Source organism: Caloenas nicobarica, chromosome 3 (genome assembly GCF_036013445.1).
Source record: "Caloenas nicobarica isolate bCalNic1 chromosome 3, bCalNic1.hap1, whole genome shotgun sequence".
Classification (NCBI taxonomy): domain Eukaryota; kingdom Metazoa; phylum Chordata; class Aves; order Columbiformes; family Columbidae; genus Caloenas; species Caloenas nicobarica.
The window spans coordinates 84,665,604-84,687,037 of NC_088247.1; the positions used below are offsets into that span (position 1 = coordinate 84,665,604).

Sequence of the window (21,434 nt, forward strand, 5' to 3'; positions counted from 1 at the left end):
TCTGTCACTGAAGAAGAATACCTCAGCAACAGAATGGACAGGCACAAGGAAAGCAAGGTAGTTTTTGCTGCAGAGAACGCAACATGTGCTTTATAATTTCCTATCACTCTGGCTTGGAGCCTTTCTCAACCCCTGTTACTGTGTGTGCCCCAGAACCATCCAGAATTATTCTGACTACTTGTTCCAAATCTTAAGACCCATTCCCTTCAAGACTGTTAAAAACAGGAGAAGACTCAGTCTACAGTGCTAAAAACATTAATGCCAGAGAACATTCATCCCCCAGGGTCCCAGGCCAAGCGGTGGAGCACAGCCCACAGCCACCCCGCAGCATGGCCACAGCAGAAGGGCCATGCCCACATTCCACAGTGCTTGGGTCACATCGCCTCTGGAGCTCATCAGGAGCACCCGTGACCCTGGGTCAACAGTTATTGATTTTGAGTCAAGTATGTGCAACAACACGACTACGGCTTTCCGGATGTTGTTTTTAATTCAGTGACACTGAGAATGATGTGTGTTCCAAGCCCTGGGACATACAGGATATTTGAGGATACGAGCTCCCCATTGACAGCACTGGAGTATTTTACATTTATTTATATGTATGTATGCAAACACGCAAGTATACACGTCCACAGAATGACACTGGGAGCAAGTTATCCTGAAAATTACCCTGGGCCTTTACTTCAGTGTCACTTAACTTACTCTGAAGAGCTCAGAAAGACATTAACATCCATGCTAAGGGGACAAACAGGAGACTGAAACTTAGTGGACAAGCAAGGTGTGTTATATGACGATGTCAAGGGAGCCTTCTGAAAGGTGCTACAGACTTCTTCAGTCTTTCACAAAAATATTATTAGCCATATCCCACTTTATAGGTGGGAGAACAAAGGAATGGTTAACGAAAAAAAATGGTGAGACCATGGGAAGAACTCCAGCAGTTCTGGAAGAAGAACCCAGGTTACCTACTCCACAGCTGAAGGCCTCTTTCCAGACATTCATGTGAGAAAGACTAAGGCAGATTTGGGACAATTTCTTCTGCACATTCAATACTATTATGAAATACTTCAAACATTATATCAATGCTATGTTAGCACAGGAAAAACATCATTTTTGAGGTGCTTTTCTAGTGTTTCCTTCTAACTCACAATAAATTGGAATGACCAACATACTTTTCTTATTATATATTGCAACCATCTTCAGTAAATTGAATTCTAACTAACTAGCTTAGATGATTCTCATTTCCACTGTGGACAAAAAATTCCAAACAGAATCAAACTAATATAGGAGAAGTAAACCATTTTGAATAGCTGAACAGCATTTCATCACTTTTGTTTTAAGCTTTGCTAAGTTTTGATTTGGGGGCCATGTTGGCGTTTTATTTGTTTTGTGGGGTTTTTTGAGGGGGCAGGTGGTTGTTGTTGGTTTGGGTTTGGTTTTTTTGTTTGTTTTTTAAGTACGTGTAGCTGTTCTATACTAGAAGTGCACTGACAGAGCTGCCATCTTTAGACAATGACTCCACTAATATACCTCTTATCTGTCTTACGGGATCACAAGTGAATGTCATGTCTTCGGTCCACCAGCAAAAGAATAATCATACACCAAAATGTGCACAGACTTCTTCCATTCTATGCCATAACCAAAACACGTATTTAGAAACCACATGACATTCCTTTCAGCTAAAAATCAGCTTTTACCAGTCCTCAAAAATCACTCAAAACACAGAAGCATTTAACTAATCAGGTATCATATATACTAAAACCAGATTTTAAACTTACGGTGCAATAATGGCTCTAGCAGGTCTCTTTGTGGACTGTACTTGAGAAAGCCAACCTTCTAGTTGTGCATTCAGCTGGGGTCCTATGAAGAGACAAGGAAATACTGAAGCCATAAAAGAATCTAAAATACCTCAAAGATTAACAAATAAAGTCCAATAGGTTTTAAATCATCTTAAACATGAAAGCCTCTGTTTAAATCTTGAAAACAAACAAAACCCAAACCACACCATGCCTGTAATGTTGAAGGTTACACTATCAACCTTGTAGTCCAGGAAATTAATTTATTGCATATCCAAACACACACTTGTTTCTTGCTCTATGGACAGATGCGCATACCATTTCATCATTAGAAAGGATGCCTGCTGATCTCAAACAAGAGGCTTACAGATGACTGATTCCTCTGGTAACCATATTTGCAGAATTCAGAATTAAAAAGTTAATGACCTATGACAAGAGAGCCCAATATGGGAAGATGGTATAATACAAAGGCCTCATATACTGAGATGGTGGCCAATGGCTGCATTACTTAGTCCTTTGTCATTACCAAGCAAGCATAGGAGCAGAAAACAAAGCACACTGTAAGCTGGAAAAAACTGTAAATACACAGGAAGCAGCTATAAGAGAGAAAACACCGTGCTTGTACCAGTTCCTTAACAACTTCTGATCAATCAACAAATACTATTAAGTATACATAATTCTTGGCAACATTAAACTTTGATAATTGGTCAACCCAAATATTTAAGTAAATTCTGTACCTCAACAAGCAGCAAATAATTCAATTAGCTGACACGTGATAAAAATGCCTTTCAGAAACATGACATTAAAAAAAATGCATTTTGGTATTACCCATCACAAAGAAAACTTTTTTATGTAAAGATACTTCTGAAGAAGCAAGTCTGGCAAATACAGCACAATATTCTTTAATATACAGCACAATATTCTTTAATATAAAGAATACAAAACAAACTTTTAAGTAAAACTCATTCAACTGCTATTGTTACAAGTAACACGTCATTAACAAAGAGAGAGATGCACTTTTTTCAGCTGACACTGTGCTTTTGACAAAACTGTACATCAGCAGAGCTTATCTGTAAAGTATGGTGCAATAAGTTGCTTTTCTTCTGGCACGCACATTGCACATTTCTGTATCTTGCCCATGCAGGTATAAAACCATCAGTTGCCAGGAAAAGTCAAAATCAAATAAAATACCTGAAACTATTTCATAGCTATGTCCCAAGCTGCCTAGATCTCAAGCTGACAGCTCTCCAAAGGGCTGATAAGAGCTACAGAGAACCAGAGAAAAGATGTCAACTTTTGCAGAATCAAATCAGTCACTCACCAGTGATGGCCAAAAAGCGCTCTCTAGAAATCTGGGGAGGTGATGTACCCAACCCATCTTTTTAAATAGAAAACTTAAATTCATGTTTTTAATGAAAAAAAGGATTTTGTCTGTGGTTGTGAAGAATCGTACCTTTTTACATAAATTAGTGCAACACTGTTTTCCTAAGCCTACAATCACCATGAATACCTTAGGTGCCATCTACAGCTCTAACAAGGCAAAAAAAGTGATGCTGATTAGCTGCTGTCACTGTCGTAATACTTTATTAAATGAAGAAACTGTAAAAACACAAAACCGCAATAAACAAAAACCAACCAAACAACCACCGAACAAACCACGCCTCAACTTCGCTGCGCTGCTTCTGTTGCTTGGGAAATTACAGGCAGTAGAGCCATGCAATCTAGAGATAAGAACAATGACATCTTAGAGAATGGAGTCTGCTGGCAAGCCTAAATAAAAATACATAGGTCTCAATTTCCATTCTCTTTCTAAGCTACTAGGAGACTAACAAAACAGTACTCTGTCACAGTCTTATCACTTTTATCTTTTACATACTTGAAAATGAAGACACAAATCACTTCAAAATTTGACATCCTAATTCTCCCAAAGTACACAGAAGGATAAAGTACTTTCTGAATGAAGCACCTTAGGAGAAGACATTTTTTTTTCCCCAACACCTACTACTCAGAGACCTGGAGAACACATGACTCTGCCCCAGCTGACCCCTTCTTCTCCAAGAAGGAGACACACGGGCAAGACAACAGCACAAGGGCCAGAACATCTCAAAGCAAAGCAAAGCAAAGCCTTGGGACTCTTCCTCAACACGGTACAGGGCTTGGCCTTCCTCCAGCCTTTCTTTAGCAGGGGCTTTTGCTTAAGAAGGTGTTTACGGTGATTCGTCTTTGGTTAAGACAAATCAGGTAATTTTTTCCGAACAGTTCAAGTTCAGAATCTCTGGTAATTTCCTAAAATTCCACACGGTTGTTCAAATCTGGCCAAAACTCAGTGGAGTAGAAGAGTAAGATGTCCAGCTTTGCTTAGTCTGCTATTACAGACTCTTACTCTGACAAAGTAACAAACATTTATTTCCTAGAGGCAGTAAAATAACAGATCTGTACGACCCAAGGGATGAAACTTCTGTCAATGTCTACATAAGGACCAGGTGACACATATGCTTTCAGATTTTTTTCCCTTTAATGCAGTTACAAGGTGCCTTTTCAGATCATTAACTCTGACCTAATATGTTTCCATATCAACTTCTACTTATTTGTACTATTTTAATAAAACATGTAATCAAATCTGTCTCCAAAGGACTAACAGAAAAAGAGAATGGAGAATACAACATATCCCCCTGACCTTTTAGCTAGAGAAAAAAAAGAAATTAAACAGCACCCATATGAACTGACAGGAGTAGACCCTGCCTGCAGCCTCCTTCTAAATGCTTTAAGGGGGATATTCTAAAACTGTAATTTTCTTGTTACTGAATTAGCATCAACTTTTTGTTGAAATGTTCAGACAGGTTTTTCTTCCAACTTATCAAACATGACAGTGCTTAAGGCTAAAGTCAAAATATTTGAATTGGATATAAAAAATATAAACAAACCCACATTATTACAGTAGATATGCTGTGCCATATGGAATAGTATTACAGGAGACAAGTGGCTCCTTCATGAAGAGCTCTATTAGTAAATTCGTTCATAGGTAAACCTAAGTTAAACTGGAAAAAAGCCTTTGCAAATAGTCACTGAGCTTAACTGCAGTAGATATCCACCACCTAAGGTGACAAGCGTGGGTGAGGAACAGCACAGCTGCCTATTGATCCTCCCGCCACAGGGGTGGAAGGAGAAGTCCCCGTCCCTTGCGCCACAGGCAGGACGCTCAGCGAGAGAAAGCCGGCAGGATGAGCACAACGGGGTTTTTAAGGCTAACCTGGGCACAAGGACAGAAAGCCTTACAGATGCAACAATCAATACGCTTTAGCATTAATAATGCAAGATCAGACCTTTTATTGATTAAACGAAGATTAGGCAGCAAAATATGAGCTTCACTGAAAACATTAGGATGCGCATTTCAATCCTATGAAGTAAGGTATAAATATAGGTATGTAACTAAAGAATGCTGACATTATCCATGGATATTTCACATCCTGTTTTGTTTTGGAAACTGCCAGAAGTTATGCCAAATTAAAAATAATTGTAAGCACAGACCAAGACTCCACTAGACAAATTTATGGATACAGCTACAGGCAGAATTTATTCAAATATCTTGCCTAAAAGGATAAATTATTTTTACAATCAACATTATCCCCTCACAAAAGACTAAAGTAACCAAGAAGGAATTCTTCCACATTAAATGCATGCCACTGTAACCCAATGAATAATAACACAAAAACATCTGGTAGTCACATGCTTTGGTTCTTCACCTCCATTTGCAGCTGTCACAGTCCAGGCTTTGTGGGTTAAGCCAACCCAGCACATTCTTTCCATGGCCAAACTCACCTCCTCACATGAGACTGAAGTGCTCAGATGCCAGATGTCCATACAACACAATGGGTGAACTTGCTCCTGGCCCAGCAGCCACCATTACTAGTGCAAAACCTGCCTTTTCAGACTGCTAATGAAGACATGACGCTTGTTCCAAAACCTCGGTCTCAGCATATGTGATGGGGTTTTTTTTTGTTTGTTTGGTGGTGGGTTTTTAAAATTGTTGTTGTGTTGGTTTGGTTTGTTTTTTTTTAACTGGAAGAACATAAACCTCAATCAAAATTCTGAGCAGCACCAGTGAAAACTGCTCAGTGTGTACTGCACTCACAGCAATGCAAGTGATGCTGGAGCACAATAACAGCAATGCCACAGTCCCCAGCTTTTACACTTGTACCCAAAACCTTTACTTGTCTAAGCATGTCTCCTGCCCTGTAGTAACCAACATTTTTTTTCTGAGCCTTACTCCTTTTACCTTTTCATTACTTTTACCTATAGATGAAAAAGTCTACACTCCAAAATACTTCTAATAAGTATTACAGTGTATGTACTAAGAAGTAAATGAGTCTTTTTTTCTTGAAGGGTGTTAGAAAAAATAAGGTAAGTAACAGTGAAGCTTTGAGGGCTGGCACACTATTGGTTTAATAACTAGAACTAAGGGAACTCCTGTCTCCACAATTTTGAATGTGAATTCAAAACATCTAATTCAATTGTCAGGTAAACTCCAATCTTAAAAAGTAACAGAGGACTAAATGGTTTATCTTCTTAGTGAAAATTGCAGAAAGTATAGCAATTTTTTTAAAGAACACAGGTCACATCTGAAAAAAAAATTCTTTGTTTCTCACTGCAACAAAAGCCAAATCCTTGAACAAAGAAAAAGTTTTATCTGTTCAAAGACTAGAATGTGTCAGGAATAGGTGATTTCCAACAACTCATGGTGCTGAGCACATTCTCTACTGCTAGCATGTACTCTCGTCCAAAACTGATTACTGATGAAACGGTGATATCAGCCTATAAGCAAGGTGAAATTTACGTATGCAAACTATAGGACTGTGGGGAAAAAAAATTACACTAGTGCTACATAAGCTCTTATTACATACATTGCAAGATAAACATAAACCAGCAGCTAATGCTTAAATGGGGGAAAATAAAACTGAAGCCACAACAGAAACACTGAAATCTGCTATAGTGGCAATTCTCACTTCCATGTCCCAGTTTTCCAGTATTCCACTAGCTCTGTTACGTCCTTTACCGAAAGTTATTTGGAAATAAATAATCAAACTGTAACTTCACTGGTTAAGAATATCAAAAAACATGCACTTACCTAGCTTTATAAAACACCCTCCCAGTTTGGTCATTCAGAAATCCAAACAAATGACCTTCTGTTTTACAGCTCTGCGGAAGTGATTTTGGCTCTAATACAAGCTACATGTAACCTGAATTTGCGAAAGTATTCACTAGGTGATACTTTCAGGTCTATTTTAATAATAGCAGGATTGCACCAAATGTGAAGGTTTTTTCCAACTCCAATTGTACAGTAAAAGTTGAATCTACATTCTTTACTTGGAGTATCCTGATTCTGACTGTATTTAAGTGATTCAGCTAGAAATAATAGCCTGGAAATTGTACTTTAAATTATTCCGGTACACAATGTTAAATAATACAGTCTGCATATTAATATTGTGTTCCATTATTAATTAATGGAAGAGCCAGCAATGACACATCCACTTTCCCCATCAAATATCTAAAAAAATATAGAAGGCCAAAGGGAAAGAAACATTACATTCAGTATTTAACACTGCAAAGCAAATACAAATTTGCAAGACACTACGATTAGTTGTTCACAGATTGCAAGGTAAGAACAGTTATATTTGCAATGCTCCAGCTAATGTCACAACATTAATGTTTCACGATCAGTACATTAATTATCCTGCTACTGCAGAAGGCTCCTTTCACTACAACAGAGATCAGGTCAAAACTTTCATTTCAGTGACCCTCACATGCTTTTTACATTTTTTCCTGGATCCATTTGTCCATGACCATCTACAAACAACACAGTGATTCATTACATTATGTTTATGGATAAGCTGTGATGAGTTCTTCTGATTTTGGGGAGCATGCCAGGGTTCTTGGCACATCAGAGTTAAGCAGTTTCAAAAAACTCTTTTATGATATAGTGACCATCTTCCTCAAGCCCAAATCTGCATTCATAGTCTAACACCACACTAGACTGCACACATTATTATATTTCCTTCTAGCTGCTTGAACGACTGCAGGGCCTCAGATCCAACGCACTACAGAGAAGAGTTTCTGATCTAAGTTAAGGTAGGATGCAGCCACCCTGAGAGTCCATGAAAGACAGCCCAGCAGCCACATTTGCCCCTAGAAACCATGGCACCAGAAACCACATATTCGGCAACATTATGGCAGCACAGGAGCAGTTCTAACCGGTGCACACACTTTCTCTGATGCTGATGAGAAGCTCCAGCTTGTGCCAACAAGCACACAAGTGCTGGGACTACATCATTACTCATGAAAGCGGACCCTTTTATGTCACTCTAGAGGCCCCCAAGCCCCAGAAGGCGCAAGTTGAGAAAAGCTGGACTATCTCAGAATCACACTGCTTTGACAGAAATGTAATTTCTAAAAAGATCATTCATGGCACACACCCGCCTTTTCATTTATTTTCTGATTTGCAGAAGCTCTTCGAAGTATTACCCTTTACAGCTGATCTAGACACCATCAGGCAGACCTCAGCTCAAAAGACAAGTTCTGAACATCTCTGGTGCATGACAGTCAGTTATTCAGAAGTTGTGGTATTTTTTGTCCAAACGTGTTAGAAGTGTAATCCTTAAAACACTAGCTCCAAGAGGGAACCCTTCTTTGGCGTTCTTTCACTTACAAGCCAGTGCAGCAGAAAAACTCAGAACACAAGGGTACCATGAGGTTTAAACTCTCTTCAAACATTTATGTGGAGATAGATCCTTTACTTGGCTCATCATAAAAAATAGTTTGGAAGACAATATGCACAATGGCCTTTCAAGTCAACACAGCAATTACTCTGCCAACTCACATTTGCATCAATAAGCGTATGGAAATTAAGATTCTCCTAGTTCAAATGACGTGGCATAGATTACCAGAAAACACACCTGTGACCACTATGACTTGGTCAAGGAAAACAGAGTAATAGGCCATACCCAATACAACTCGTTTTGCAGGGCATGTTTCAGACCACATAGTACTGTTATTCACACACACTCTCAACTCCATTTTGCTCGCTTAATTTGGAACAGCTTACAAAAACCCTTTGAGTTTTGTCTGTATCAGCATGCCGCAGACTGGGGAAAAGTTGAGACAAGAGGACTTAACAAACGCTTTAATAAAGACTGGTACAGTATTCAATTAGCACTTCCAGAAGCCAGGCAAGGCAGGCCAGCTGCCAGTGAATAAACCATGTTAAGCATCCCAATGTGTCACATCTCACTTGTAATGGCATGCTATACTGGAAAAAAGATGCACATACACTAATGTTTATTTTCATTTCAGGAATGTATGGATTGATTCCACACAGAACTGCCCAGCACTTACAGAATCTACTCACGTGGAGGGGTAATTTGGAGAAAGCAACCATATTCTGTCCTGCAGATGGTCTGTACTCAGGATAGCATGTCATTCCCGTTACATTTCAGCTGCTCCTTTTGTATCTAGGAATGTATCTGTCTGGCATTCTAAGTCATGGGAAATTATCTCATTTTTATTTCAAGTTGTCCTTAATCTTCCCTTTCCCCCTGCTGGTCAAAATCAATTTTTCAAGAGGTCTGGATGCTAGGTGGTTGAATTAACCCAGCAGGAATGGGACTTTCTTCCAAAAATAAATCAGAATGTAATATATTTCACCATACAACAGTGACACTTAAAAAAAAAAAAAAAGAAAGAAAAATCAACATGACAGCAGTGCAACAGGGTGATACTTTTATACTTTTATTTACATGGTGTGCTTTTATCTCACTTTTGCAAGTGTTTTTAGCAGCCACCATACACTAGGTTGCTAATCCACAGAAGCAATAGCATGCCACATACCATTTCTTACTTTTTTTTAAAGCAGACATATAGATCAAGGTCTGCAAGTGAAAAAAATAGGTTATTTACATCAGAGGCCTACTATCAGCAATGGTCATAGCACTATATCAGTTTGGAAACTCAGCTGTAAAGCATCTCATACTCAGTTCTCCTGCTAAGAAGGAAGAAGCGACACTGACCAAACAGACCTCATCGTCAGTTTGCTGTCAGATAAATGCTCCACAGGTCCACATCTAAAGTCCATTCAGATGCTACATGGACCAACGTGGAACAAATGTGAACTTCCCCACACTAAGAATTCTAGAGGATATGGTTATAATTCGGGTCAAATTTTCCCTGCTGAACTCAACTGCAAAAATGTATTAAGGAACTAGCTTTTTAATTTTTTCTTTACAACAGGACATTATGGATGAAGAAGTTAAAGGCTAACACCACCACAAAGCCCATCTTCCCCTCTCCTTTTCTCAGCTTCATCAAGTGAGTAGGAAGTAGTGAGCGTTCTGCTTGGGACCTCACTTCTCTCTAACAACAACGAAGTTGTTTACTTATAGTTAGATAAGACATTCTAATGTGGACACGCCTGGATGTGCATAATTCTACAGCCAGTCTCATCTGTTCTCAAACTAACTAGCATCATACAATTAGGTGATATATTCATACTAGAATGTTGTACATGTTTATATTTTCCAAGGCAGAACTTAAGCAGTGAATATCCCATAGCTGGAAAAAATAAGGGAACGAGAGCCTACTTTCAGCTGAAGCAATTGCTGTCCCACAGACATGAGCAGTCTCTACAGAGAAGAAGTGGTATTTCTTCTAAACCCTCTTACATACATTACATTGATCCTCCACGAAGTGTAGCACCTCCCACTTACATGGTTGTGGCTTTACCTCTGATATTGCTTCCACTCCTGGAGCACAGAGGAGCCAGCTAATCCAGGTCAAGGATATCCTTTGGCCGCAAATGCTGGTTGCATTTTGGATCCACCCTTTTTCTTCTCACTCAGACAGGTTCAGTCCTTCCTTCCAAGAGCTGACTTCTACAGCCAGATCTTGCAGATACAGTTTTTAAAGCATGGCAATGGGTGCTCTACTTTTGCAGTCAACCCCTGCCCTGATCCAGGACTCCATGCAGCATCCTGGATGTTTTGTTGATGTTCTACCCTCAGGTACCAGGCACCTTGGGATAAACCACCATTCAACTGATGTCATCCTCACACGGCCCCTTTAAAGTGCTTTCAGACACAGTGATTTTGAACACATCCTTCAAAAATCATGCTTCTCATTGCCCTTCCAGACACGTAGAGAATATTAATGAAGTCATTTTAACTAAGGAGCAGGGCGAGGGTTTCCAGGGCATCAGCTTGCCCTGTGTAATCCAACTCAGCTCTGTAGAAAGACAGCAGTTTTCAGGAAAACGGAAGTTTAAATGCTAACCCATTTATATCTAACCCAGCAAATAGCTTCTGGCCCAAAGCATGAAGAGAGTAGGCAGGAGGATCTGACAAAAGAACCCACAAAGATTCACGAGAATGCACTGAAGGGCTATCACAATTCAAACTCTAATCCCTGCCCCAGCTTCATCCTTGAAGCCATGCAGGTTGAAACCACGTGGTAAAATCCAGACTTTCTTCAAATAGTACAGCTGAGGAAATAAGCCTAGGTTACCAGTTTGAAATAGCAGACCTTATGTGAGCTTGCCCTAAAATATAGGAAGATTTTAAGTTAAGGCTATGATGAACATATCATTACCCTCTTGGTCCCCCCCATCTGTCTCCTCTTCAGTTTTGATGGACTCTCCTAAATGGCAAACAAAAGTTAGTTTCCAAGCAGCAAGTAATAGGTAGTCCCTATCTTGCTGAACAGGGAGAATTCCTGCTCTCACATACCCTATGTAAACAGCACTAGCTAGTTATATAGCAAAAGACATAAATAATGTTATTTTCTTGCTTAAGGAAAATCCTACACAGGAAAATGAAACACACTTCCCAAAACTCCATCCTATGCAACATCAACCACTTACCCCCACCACACACACTCCAACAGTTACAATTTAACTTATCAGAAGTACAGTCACCGGAACTTGTTACAACACGGTTCAGTTTGGGGTTTTTTTATGCAGTGTTAAGTGTCTGGCAACCATCCCACACCTCCTCCACAAGGAATACACAGAGGGCCGCCCGAAACCAAGGGGAACAACATGTTTTTGGATGTCCTATTACAGACAAGTAGTACTGGCCTAACTAGTCAAGCAGACTTAACAGGGTGTAGTCTAACAAAATTATGCACTGAATTCGTATAGAAAAGAAAACAGCATCCATGCCTTTTAAATTAATTATGAAAAAAAAAATCTTATTTGCAGGTATCCAACAGCAACTTGGTATGAAATCCAATATCAAACAAACTACAAAATTTATGTGTAAGGTCATCTAGCCATTCCACATCATAAATCCATTTTCTGCCTTATTCATAAATGAAAATATAATAGTACAAGAAAGTTGAGAAGTGTTAGCACAAAGCTTCAACATTCTGATGTCTTTGTACATATTTAAATCTATACTTCCGACATGATTTTGTTTGCTTTCTGTAAACACAGTACTACCTACCTTTCTAGAGCACTGGGAAAAACTGTAATTGCAAGCTATCAACACTGGATGAAGATTTGAGACCAGTTTTGTAATGGACATGAGTTATGTTTGAAATATTAAAACTTGGAAGGAAAACAATCTTTCTCTATTGTTGTCTAGAAACTGCCTACCCATCACTTGAAGCCCAGCTACTTGTCTCACAATCTGCATCTTCCTGTTATCCTCCCCCTGTATTTCTTTTCTTCCTTTCCAATTTTTGCTTCATGTTCATTAATTTGTGGAGAAAAGGAAAAACTGTATCTATTATAACCCACATAAGTGTATGATTTTTCACATCTAGTTTTTCTTAAGTGTCAGTATAGGAACCTGAATGCATTTCTCTTTATTTAATTGTTTTTAATTCTATCCCTCACCTCCCTCTGAAATATTCTTTACAACAGCCTCTTGTTCATCTGAGCTTGTTCTGCTGCAGTTCTGTAATGATCTCTACTCCTGAGGCCAATAAAAGACCATCCTTTACAAATCTCCTTATTAACAGCTCTGAAAATACAAACGTGCATCCTATCCACAACAGAGTTCTGCCCCCAAACCCAAGGAAACTTATTTCCAAATGTGTATGTGCCATCACGCCATTATTACGTTTCTGTCTTTTTCTGGGAGGGCGAGCAGTAGCTCTCCCTCCAATGCACCATGTCTTTCTTCTAGTCTACATTTTAAAGTGGACAGAGCCCATTTTGAACTACTGCTTTATAACTTTTCACTACTACTAGAGAAAGCACTCTGGAAGAAAGGACGGAAGCTCATCTTGGACTGCAAGAAGTGAAATAAACCTTTATTTGCCCTCCAACCCATCAACTGCCTCCTAACCTTGCACACACCCCAGACATCCTGTTCTCTCAGGAAAACAAAACCAACACACCAGAGCACTCCGCAATACCGACACCTGCTCGTGTGCTCTGACCCCCGAGAAGCGCAGCCCTGGGTACGATACCCGGGCTGGCTCTGCCACCGCTGCCCTCAGACACGGAGCTGCAGCAACGCGTGTCTCTAACGCGGGGGCCGGCACCCCCGAACACCCGGGGAGGCCGATCCCGCCCTGGCCGCGCTCAAACACCGGCCTAAGGGCGCGGGCGGGCGCGGGGCCGGGGGGCAGGCGCCGTTGCCCCGGTGCAAGCTGCCGGGCCGGGGGGCCAGCGGCGGCAGGCCGGTGTGCTCGGCTCCCCGAGACGCACGCTACGGGAACCGGAGACACAGCAGCATCCCTGCCCCGGCTCTGCCCGCCCCACCGGCCTCCCGGGCCGCTCCCCGCCGGCGGCCGGGCCCGGCAGCCCCTCAGACTCGCCACCCGCTCGCCGGGCCGGGGAAGCCCACAACCTCCGGCCCCCCTCCGCCCGCCATGTGCCGGCCGCGCCGGCGGGGGCGGGGCCGGAGGCCCCTCCCCGAGCCCGGTACCGGCGGCGGAAAGTGCTGATTCAGCCCCCGCCCCCCGCCGCGCTGCGGGCCGCGGCGCCGGTACCTGAGGCTGTGTACCAGCTGCCGGCGTGGCTGGCCTCCCGGCAGAGCACCCGGTTGGACATCTTGGTGCCGGAGCCGCCTATGGTGTTCGGGGGAGGCGGTGGGGGACGGGCCCGGCCGCGGCGGCGGCGCTGCTCCCCCTCCTCCCCCGGCACGGCCCGGGCCCCGCGGGCGGAGGCGGCGCTGCCGGCGGCGCCTCCGGGCGGGCGGGCGGGCGGCGAGCGGGAGGGGGGCGCGCGGAGGCGGCGGGCGGAGCGGCGCGGGCCGGGGGCGCGGTGCCGCGCGCGGCCGCAGGCTGTCGCCCCGCGCGGGGGTGCGCGGAGGGGGGACGCGGGGACAAAGCCCGAGGCCGCCGCCGCCGCCAACTCCGCGCTGGCAAGTGGGGGGGCGCGAAGAGAAGGAGGCCGCGGCAGCAACTGGGTTTGGCCCGGCTCGGCTCCCGTGGACTAGGGGCCGCACAGGCGCCGCGCCCTCATTGGGCACGAAAGCAAAAGCCTCGCCGCCATTGGCCGCCCTCTCTCGCCGTTCCCGCCCACCGCTTTGACAAGCCCGGAATGTAGCGGTGCCACCTCTTGGGCAGGGGGGGAGAAGGCGGGGTTCGAAGGGAGAGCCCGCCTCGGATTGGCCGGCCGCGTTGCCGTGGTGATCGCTTCTGGCCTCGCTGATTGGCGGGGCTGTGTCTCCGTGGTGGAAGGGTAGATTACGAGCGCAGGTCAGATCAGGGGAGGCCGGTCCGGGGGGAGCGACCGGGGACCGCGGGGGAGCTCCGCCCCTGCCTCCCCCACTCCCCGCCCCGCCTCGCGGGTGGCGGTTGCTCTCACGCGACGCCGCCGTTGGGGGCGCGCGGCCCCCGGCCCCTCTGCTCCGGCGGGTCAGGGCGCGGCCGGCTGCTGGCGGGGGTGCGGGCGGTGTTCTCGGGGGCGAAGCGGCGCTTTCTGGTGCCTGGGGTTGCCCCCTTTGTTGTGGGGAAACAACAGTGCAGCGTCCGCTGCCTCCGCTGCCTCAGCCATAGGCGGCAGTTCGGATTCCGAGGGCTGGAGGGACAGGGGGTTCGGGCCGACAGAATGCGGAGGTTGCAGGGCTGAAGCTCCCTGTCACTGAGGTAGCACAGCTATTTTCCTGCGCCCCCCTGCCCGTTCCATTACGGCTTCGGTACCACGTTTGTGTAGAAGTCCCCAATTGTTCTCAGCTTAATCCTTCCCCACCTAATTTTTTTTTTATTAGCTCGGTGAATGGACTGCTGCCATGGAGACATCAAGCACAGCTCAAAATAGCTAATAAGGCAAAACTGGAAAGTAGAGTATGGCGAGTAATAAAGGGAGAAAGGGAAAAAGCAGTTTCAGCCACTGACGTGTGAGATGCAACCAGGAGAGAGGGAAACCACAACAGCAGAGATGAGGGGCTGCAGCCATTGAGGTATTCAGAGCAACTGATGCTTTGTGAGGTGGAAAATGCATGGGACAGGTCAGGAATCACGTTCTCCTTATGTCATTTTATTATTTGAAAAGTCCTCCAGCCAGTTAAAAATGCATGCAAAATACAGAGCTTTTGTTTGGTTGTGTTTGTTTCAGTTTGGTTTTGTGTGTGCTTTTTTGGTTGTTGGTTTTTTTGTGTTTTTTTTTTTTTAACAGTAAAACAAAGGAAAGGAGCAGGAGAAAGGCATTATTTGCAGTATGTCTTGAAGATCAAAAAGGCTTATGCTGCAGAGATGGCTGATGTCATTTTTATATCAGTGAGGATCCTCCTCTGCACCCACAACACTGGCCTCCCAGTGTAGCTGAGGGGCAATAAGCACTGGAGTCTCCAATTAATATTTGTAATGGGTTGTCATGAGGAAATGGGGCCTGACTATCTCAGCAAAAGTCTAGCATTTTATGTAGCCTTCACTGCTCTATCTGTCCTTAGAGTATTCCATTGTTATTTTACAAATAGTGTGTTGAAAAAGGTTAATGTGGATTATAACTGCTGTTTAGACTGGAAGAACTATCCTGCCTAACTGCTTTAACATAAAACTCTATTGGCAGTTATGATACCCATTTATGACTCTCACATCTTTTACATAAACTTCAGTACTGGGAATAGTTCCTGAACAGCCTACTAATCCCTCAATAAAATTAACTAAATGCAGCAGAGTATAAATTTTACTCCATTGAGAAAAATAAATGTTGTGATTATATACTTACAAAAAAGGTCATGCCAGCATATAGTTCAAGATTTTAAAGCTGCACTGTTCCCCAGTCCACGAAGACCAGTTAGAGGAGGCTGCTAGGAGGAACATTTTAGGAGAACTGGAGGTTAAAATAATTTTTAATTATATGGTATTCCTTTTTGTCACTTAGAGGAAGAGCTTTCAACTTCTCTAAGTGCTTTCCCTCCAATGAAAATAAAATATAAGAACTTCCAAGTGGTAGTCTAGATGGTTTAATGAGTAAAAACATTTTATAAATATTTTCTTCTGTGTTTACTACCTTTCTTTATTTTGTTGTTGTTGCTGCATAACTCTTGGGCTGGATCCCTTTTCTCCTTGTGCTTCCTTTTTAAGTTTCCTTCTCCTTTTCTTTCCTCATTAACCTTTATTTCCTTGTGTGTAGATTTTTCTCACCTAGATTAGGTGTAGATTAGGATGAAGTTTTTACTTTATGTGAACATAGTATCCATATAGATGCAGAGGAACAATTGCAGCTCAGTGTCAGCAGGTCACAGAAAGCACAGGCGTTTTTTGCTAATCCTTAGGTTGTGGCACATGCCACAAACACCATGGCCGCCTGTTTTCTACTGAGTTTCTGTCCTCTGTTACCCACTAGCACTGTCAATCCAGAGCCCAGTGAAGCTGGAGGATATCCTCCTCTGTTTCTGCCTGTTCCTGCCAAAGCTTGTCATCCATAGTACTACAGTACTACATAGTTTTCCTCTGGCAAAGGTGACAGTAGGATTTTTTTCTTTGTTCCCTATCACAGGTGGAGATAATGCCACTGAGCAGTGTTTAGTGATTTGTGGGTTCCTCTTTTTAAACTTCTAGCTATCACCTCCTGATCATGGATTGTTTCTAAGGGCTGGTGACATACTCCTTCAGTACCACATAACGTAAATGAACGAGGCAGAAACAGAGAAGCAGGCAGCTCTTCAGTTAAATAGAACACGGCGATGCTGGGCTTCCTGGTGCTCAGAACATGGAGGTATGGAAGTGTTCTAGCCACAGGCTGAGAAACTGGCCTGAGCTTTCAGTGAATGCTGTGAAGCATGGCTGAGGTTGGGAGATCCTCCTGCTTTGTCTGTAATTCTTCTGAGCACTGTACAGGGAGAGGTAACAGGAGCACTTAACTGTTCAGAGCTATTTCAGTCATTTTTCCCTGAGGTGCAGGGGAAGGTTGACACAACGCATGGACAGATCCCCCAAGTCAGCATATCGTGAAGCACAGGCCACTGCTACACGTGTATATCTGTGGGCAGTTTGTTGCTTACCTGGAAGAAAAGCATGAAGGCAGATTGTGGCAAGAGTGACTTGCCAGTTAGTGTGCCCTTAGCATGCAGTTTTCCTTGAGTAACATCTGGTGCCCAGCTTGGGTGGCACATGGCGCAGCTTTCAAGGTCTGTTACTTTCTTGGTTTTTGCTGTTGTTCTCCTCTTGCACGTGGTTTATTTTGCCTTTGTTCCTATTATGTTTTTCACATTGTCTACTTCCTGTCTCCTCCCTTCTCAGGAAGCTCTTCACTGCCACTGTTACTCTAGGTTTTTCTCTTTACAAACTGTCATTCTCCATCCAAGGAACCTGCTGTTTCTATCAGTCCTTCCTTCCACTGTTAAAAGCAGGTCCCCCCCTTACAAGGGAAATATCTGCACTTCCTGTATAACACCATCTGAGATAACATCAGTGGGTAATTGTCCATCTTGTAATCCATCTTCCTCGGTGTACACCAGAGGAAAAGGAAGGCCATGTGCTCTCCAGGAGATACTTCTCAACCATCCAACAGCCTTTTATCAATTTAGTCTCCTCTCAAAAAACTGGCTTATTATGCAGAGTTGCAAAACAAACTTTGAGAGAGGAAAGCACGTTGGGAAAAGGAATGTGATACATCCATAGTCAGTGTTGCACTAGCACTGCTGTAAACTGCCCTGTAGTTATTCACACAGCGTTTACACTTTAAGTCCTCAGTTAAAACTGTATTTGAATAGTGAACATTAGTAGAAGCAGTGCTGATACTTTTTTTCATCGTGGTAAAATGCCTCTTTCTGTAACAGCTGGCATTCTGTACTTCTGTGATCTAGGCTAGGTAGTCACTCTTAAAATGAATTCTGACTATGAAATAGAATAGGGAACACAGGCTAAGGCTTGGCTAAGAATAATTTGTTACATAATTAGTACAATGATAAGAATAAATCAAAACCTGTATTCTATCAAGCATGGTAGGCATAGGGATTCTTCTCGTGTTTCCTTTCTAACCTATTGGTTTCAACTGCTTGTATCTTTCAGAATTTTTCAGATTTTTCATTTGTTTGAAAGCAGCTGGTTTGTTACTAGAAAGTCTGATGAGGAGAGAGAAGTTCTTTTGATTAGACTGCATTTACAATAGCAACAGCACTTCGGAAAATAAAATAAATGGACAGCTCAGAGACCTGTACTGGTTTTGAAGAAAGCCCTTGATAAATCAGAGATTAAAAAAAGAAAAAAAGAAAAAAAAAAAGAGAGATTTGGCAAGTCAAACTGTATTTTTAGGTGGTAGCAGGCTTCAGAATACATGGATGTAGAACCCTTTGATCAGAATTGCTTTTTGTGGAAATTCTTTCTTCTGTTACTGTCCCGTTCAAGGTAAAAGACAATGTTCACAGTGGAAGCATTTATAAAAGGCAGACTTCAAAATACTGCATATGAGTCATAGATAATTCTTTCACAGTTACTGAATAGTAACTTCTGGATATTGGCTCTAAAATAGTCATCTTGGAAGATGTACTGTGGTGTTAACCAGGTATTCCATTTTATTTTCTGTTTAATTTTATTGCCCTTCAGAGCATATACTGACCTGGTTACTTAGGGTAGTGTGGACAAAACTGAAAAATAATTGTTCAAGAATCAAGAGATAATGGCTTTCAGCTATTTAGCAGTGGTCTGTCATACATCTAAAGTTGCTGTTTTCATTTATTTCTTCAAGCTTTTGTTCTACATCTATTAATAACTTGTAGCCCTTTACATCTATTCTCCATTTTATTGACGAGTTCCTAATTTTTAAATGTAACATCACTTGGTTTTTAATTTGTACTTCAAAATTAAAGACGTTTATCTTTAAGCCCCCAGAACTCGTGTTTCCTGTGGAAAAATAGTACTTCTTTCTGGGTTAAATTGGGGTAGCAAACATCTGTCAAGTTTCTTCACCGAATTTGCATTGTTTTGTAGTAGGGCGAGTTTAAAACAAGTAAATGCTTTGAAAATTTGGACTTTATCATTACTTCCCTAACTTTGGTAATTGGATTATTTGGATATGATCTGACTATTCAGATAGTAATTTTGTATCTCCTTCCTGTTACAGAGTATTCTCTATGCAGCAGATCCTAATTGGTGAATCCAATCTAACAAACAAATATAGTTGCACTTTTCTTGTTGACTTGTCATGCCCTTGCAAGAATTGCTAAAATTTCTTTCTTAGAGCTGGTGAATTCACTGCTGCTAGTAACATTTCAACTTATTTTCTTGGAGGAAGCTGCCCGGAAAAGCTGCTGTAGTGAATCTTCTAACATCATCACCTTGTCAACTTGTCTCTCTCATTCTCTTGAACTGGCCGAGATGGGAAGACAACAGCAGGTGACACCGTGTACCAAACAGCGGCTCCAACAGCTGAGCAGGTGGGATGCTGCTGCCAGGGACAGCTCACCTAAAGACTCATCCTTTGAGATTCTGGGTTGATGCAGAAAGCACACAGAATGCTGCTTTAGCAATAAAAATAGCACTACCAAGTCTTTATGGTGTCTTCTCATCTTCACTTAGATGTTATTATTCATTCTAGAAAGTCAAAACACTGCTGTTAAAATCTTTTCAGTGTCTTTTTAAAGTGTCAGTGTTTGATGGAGACTGTGTTCACCACAACACAGAAAAATTAGTAATCTCATTCCACAATTTTTGTATGTTTTCCAAAATAGAACTTTTTAGGTTTTGGTTTGGGTTTGCAGGTTTCTTCCTCACCCCACCCCTGCTTTTTTATTTTCCTCCCCCAATCTTACTGCTCTTGGACTACACTAGTTCAATGTTCCCCTCTTAGCATATTAAGAAATATATAAAAGATTGAGAGCCTTCCTACTAAGAGTAATAGCCAGATCTCATTCCAGACCCTGCAAGTTAGCAGAAAATTGAAAAGTTACGTTTTTTTCCTCTGAAGGATCTATTTTCTGGCCACTCTTATGCTCATGTATCTTAGCTATTAAAGAAGCAACGCTATGTTAAAACCAAGAAATCTTCAGATTACCATAGGGAAGTCATCTGGATGTCAGCACAACTGAGGTAAAATATTCTTTGTGCAGTGGGGGACATGAATATGCTGCAAACACAGTCAAATGAGAGTCCTAAGTCTCTCTTTTTGTGAATTTATGCATAATTACAAAAAAAGTAGCCTTTAATCTCATTCAGAAAAAAACTCCAACCCTTGCAGCAACAAATTTAACAGCAAGCAGTTAAAGCCTTGTAAATGTTAAAGCAGTAAAACAAGAAACACAGAATGGAGATGGAAATGGTAAGATGGCAATACTGAAGCTTATTTTAATAAAAATTTAGAATTTCAATTAACTGAGCAATTCTTGGAAGCCAAATTTACCATTTCTGTAAGTGTCAAATTATGTTAATTCTCCCAGTCTATTAAAAACTGGGCTATGCTTAATCTGCATTCCAATATCCAATGCTACTGAGTAACATTAATTATGCTCCCTGGTACAAGTTTTGGAAAACAAAAAAGGGAATTCTGAGGGCTGTGAGCAGTCCCTGTACACATTACCAATAACCTAGCTACAATATTCATATTTTCACAAACATTTGCTGGTATTTTTTCACAGCATGTTGTTTACGGTCTTAATTCCATCTTTTTCTTCTGATCCCCAGTCTTCTGTTACAACGTCTTATATTGTACTCTGAGGCCTGTGGCCTTTACCCCTACTGAGGAGACTACAGGAAAAAATTAAAAAGAGCTGGTCAGACAAAGACATTAAGAATAGGAATAACAAAAAGTGGTGATAGTAAACTTAAGGCGAGGGAAAAATCAGAAGATTTAATATTTTACTGCATAGATTAGGATTATCTTTGACAGAGAAAGAATGCTCCAACTAGGAGTAGCAGTACAGAGAATTACAGAACCTCTTAAAGTCCCTTCAAACTTTATTCTGTATTTCAGTAGAATCTAACAAATAGTGAATAGCACACCTCTAATATAAATATTTGAAATGCTGGACACTGTCTGCAGGTGATCTGCTCTGCTGCTAAACCTAATTGTTTTAACTAAACCCTTTTCCTAGTGTTCGGAAGCAACATCTCCCCTCTCTACTTAATCCATCCTCAAATTCTAACTGTTCTTAATTCCTTTGCCTTCTGTTTAGGTACCTTGCACATGAAGGGTGCTGTATAAAAATCAACATTACTATTCATGTGATTCCCATAATAAGTTATTCCCCTTTGTTTCATGCATTC

General features: G+C 42.0%; 1 protein-coding gene across 1 annotated transcript in view; it reads right to left on the reverse strand.

Moving 5' to 3' along the window:
• The window catches only part of MEMO1 (mediator of cell motility 1), a 28,025-nt gene extending 14,024 nt beyond the window's left edge, over window positions 1-14,001 (reverse strand). Inside the window, exons 1-2 of the mRNA XM_065631148.1 lie at window positions 13,776-14,001; window positions 1,773-1,854 (exon numbers count right to left, since the gene is read on the reverse strand). Of these exons, the coding sequence (XP_065487220.1) occupies window positions 1,773-1,854; window positions 13,776-13,836 (143 nt within the window). The 5' untranslated portion in view covers window positions 13,837-14,001. The remainder of the gene's footprint in view (window positions 1-1,772; window positions 1,855-13,775) is intronic.
• Between the last annotated feature and the right edge of the window lie 7,433 nt (window positions 14,002-21,434).